The sequence below is a fragment of the Mandrillus leucophaeus genome, unplaced genomic scaffold (assembly GCF_000951045.1).
Source record: "Mandrillus leucophaeus isolate KB7577 unplaced genomic scaffold, Mleu.le_1.0 Scaffold1012, whole genome shotgun sequence".
Taxonomy (NCBI): Eukaryota; Metazoa; Chordata; class Mammalia; order Primates; family Cercopithecidae; genus Mandrillus; species Mandrillus leucophaeus.
In genome coordinates, this window is record NW_012098233.1 from 770,345 (window position 1) to 772,594 (window position 2,250).

Genomic DNA, 2,250 nt, shown 5'->3' on the forward strand with positions numbered 1-2,250 from the left:
AGCAGTACTTGTGGAAGTTATTTCAACCCTGGAAGTAGGGACTTTCCAGCAGTCCCGTATTCTGGATGGGATTTTAATGATGGTAAATGTAAAACTTCAAGTGGAGATATCGAGAACTATAATGATGCTACTCAGGTAATTTTTTTTTAAGACAGTGATCTGAATAAAGAGTGATATATGCCTTTAATTATAGACATGTAGCTAATTGAGCTTCAGTTTAAATACTAATTTAGATCTCTTAGGGACACAGGTTAACAAATTTGACTATGAAACTCAAATCCATATTTAAAAACTTTTAAATATTAATTTAAGAGTTTTAATCAATACACACTTTTAAAAGCTCACTTTAAAAAATCTTCCAACCAATTCAAAAGCTCATCGACTTTATTTCTTAAATTCTCTATTTTCTACTACAAAATATTTCAAAGATACATCTATAGTAGAATGTGAGCATCCCCAGGTCCTAATGCAAGGAAGTCCCTATAAAACATCTATTGAGGAATTACTGAATATATGAATAAGCAAATGGATTCTCAGGTGAAAAGTGAGGTTTTATGAATCAGTCATAACATTTTTACCTCAACAGGTCAGAGATTGTCGTCTGAGTGGTCTTCTTGATCTTGCGCTGGGGAAGGATTATGTGCGTTCCAAGATTGCCGAATATATGAACCATCTCATTGACATGGGAGTTGCAGGGTTCAGACTTGATGCTTCCAAGCACATGTGGCCTGGAGACATAAAAGCAATTTTGGACAAACTGCATAATCTCAACAGTAACTGGTTTCCTCAAGGAAGTAAACCTTTCATTTACCAGGAGGTACATTCAATACATATATGCATACAAAATGTCATCTTATTCATTAGAAAATTAATGGCAGATTCAATTAAACATGCAATTTCTGTAGGATAAGGACTGAGTCATTTATGTAAAACACTGTTCTTTAACCTCCTCTTCTTCAGATACAGCATATCTAATTCTTTATCACAACAGGTTTTATGGAGTACACAGAATGTAGGATACTGATAATAGTTATGTCTTTATTTTCTTTGGAAATGAAACGAGTTTATATTTATCAAGAAATGTCAGTCAGATAGTAAATGTTGTATTAGTGTGAGCTCTTATTATTATCATTGATGTACAAGACTAAAAATTCGGTAAGGATTCTCACAGGACAGCAGGTAACTTTGACATTATGTGTCTTTCAATATTGTAGTGTATACTGTATCAAAAAAGGAATATAAGAATATTACCTGTTGAGATAATAAGAATAAGAAAACCATTTTGAGCATTTTACATAACAAATAGCACTGGGTGTGGTGGCTCGTGCTGTGATTTCATGAATCACAGCACTTTGGGAGGCTGTGGCAGGAGGATTGCTTGAGGCTGGGAGTTTGGGTCCATCCTGGACGATATAGCAAGACCCTGTCACCAAAAAACAAAACAAAACAATAACAAATAATAGCTTAAAGCTATTTGTTATATAATATTAACTTATTGGTTAAAATGCTTTAAAGTCCTCATGCAAAATGTTATTTTTCCTAAATTTCTACTAGGTAATTGACCTGGGTGGTGAGCCAATTAAAAGCAGTGAGTACTTTGGAAATGGCCGGGTGACAGAATTCAAGTATGGTGCAAAACTCGGCACAGTTATTCGCAAGTGGAATGGAGAGAAGATGTCTTACTTAAAGTAAATAAATACAACTTTTCCCCTGAATTATTTCATAGATCTATTAGTCATACTACTCCAGTGTGAGTTATGTTCTGGATCATTCTTATTCAGACAACTATCAAGGAGTCAATTTTTAATGATAAGTATTCTAGTGCCCTAAACTCGAATCAATCATCTTTTGTATTTAGAGTGTCTGTCACAAGACAGCATGCCTCAGAACCCTAAACATTCCCTAGGAATTTTCATCCAAGTACGAGATGAATAGGCTAGATTTGACTGATGTTTGCATATAATCTTTTAAAGCCGGGTTATTTTTAAAATGATTCTATCGTTTACAAAGTATGCACAACGTGTCCATAGTGTAGAATTTACATATATTAATTTAAAATATTAAAATATTTATATGATAACAATACAGTATTGAAGCCTTATTTTAATCTAGTTTGACATTCTGTACAATGTGATATGGATATTGATCCTTCTGGAGTGCCTCTAAATTAGAAAATGCTGAAACCTCTAAAAGAACTTTTTTAAATATCAGAAATCTTATATTAGTAATATGAACATAAGTATTCCAAAC

General features: G+C 33.2%; 1 protein-coding gene across 1 annotated transcript in view; it reads left to right on the top strand.

The window, feature by feature from the left end:
- Positions 1-2,250, top strand: part of LOC105536562 (pancreatic alpha-amylase-like) — a 9,373-nt gene that overhangs the window by 2,628 nt on the left and 4,495 nt on the right. Inside the window, exon 5 of the mRNA XM_011975960.1 lies at positions 1,555-1,689. Within this exon, the coding sequence (XP_011831350.1) occupies positions 1,555-1,689 (135 nt within the window). The remainder of the gene's footprint in view (positions 1-1,554; positions 1,690-2,250) is intronic.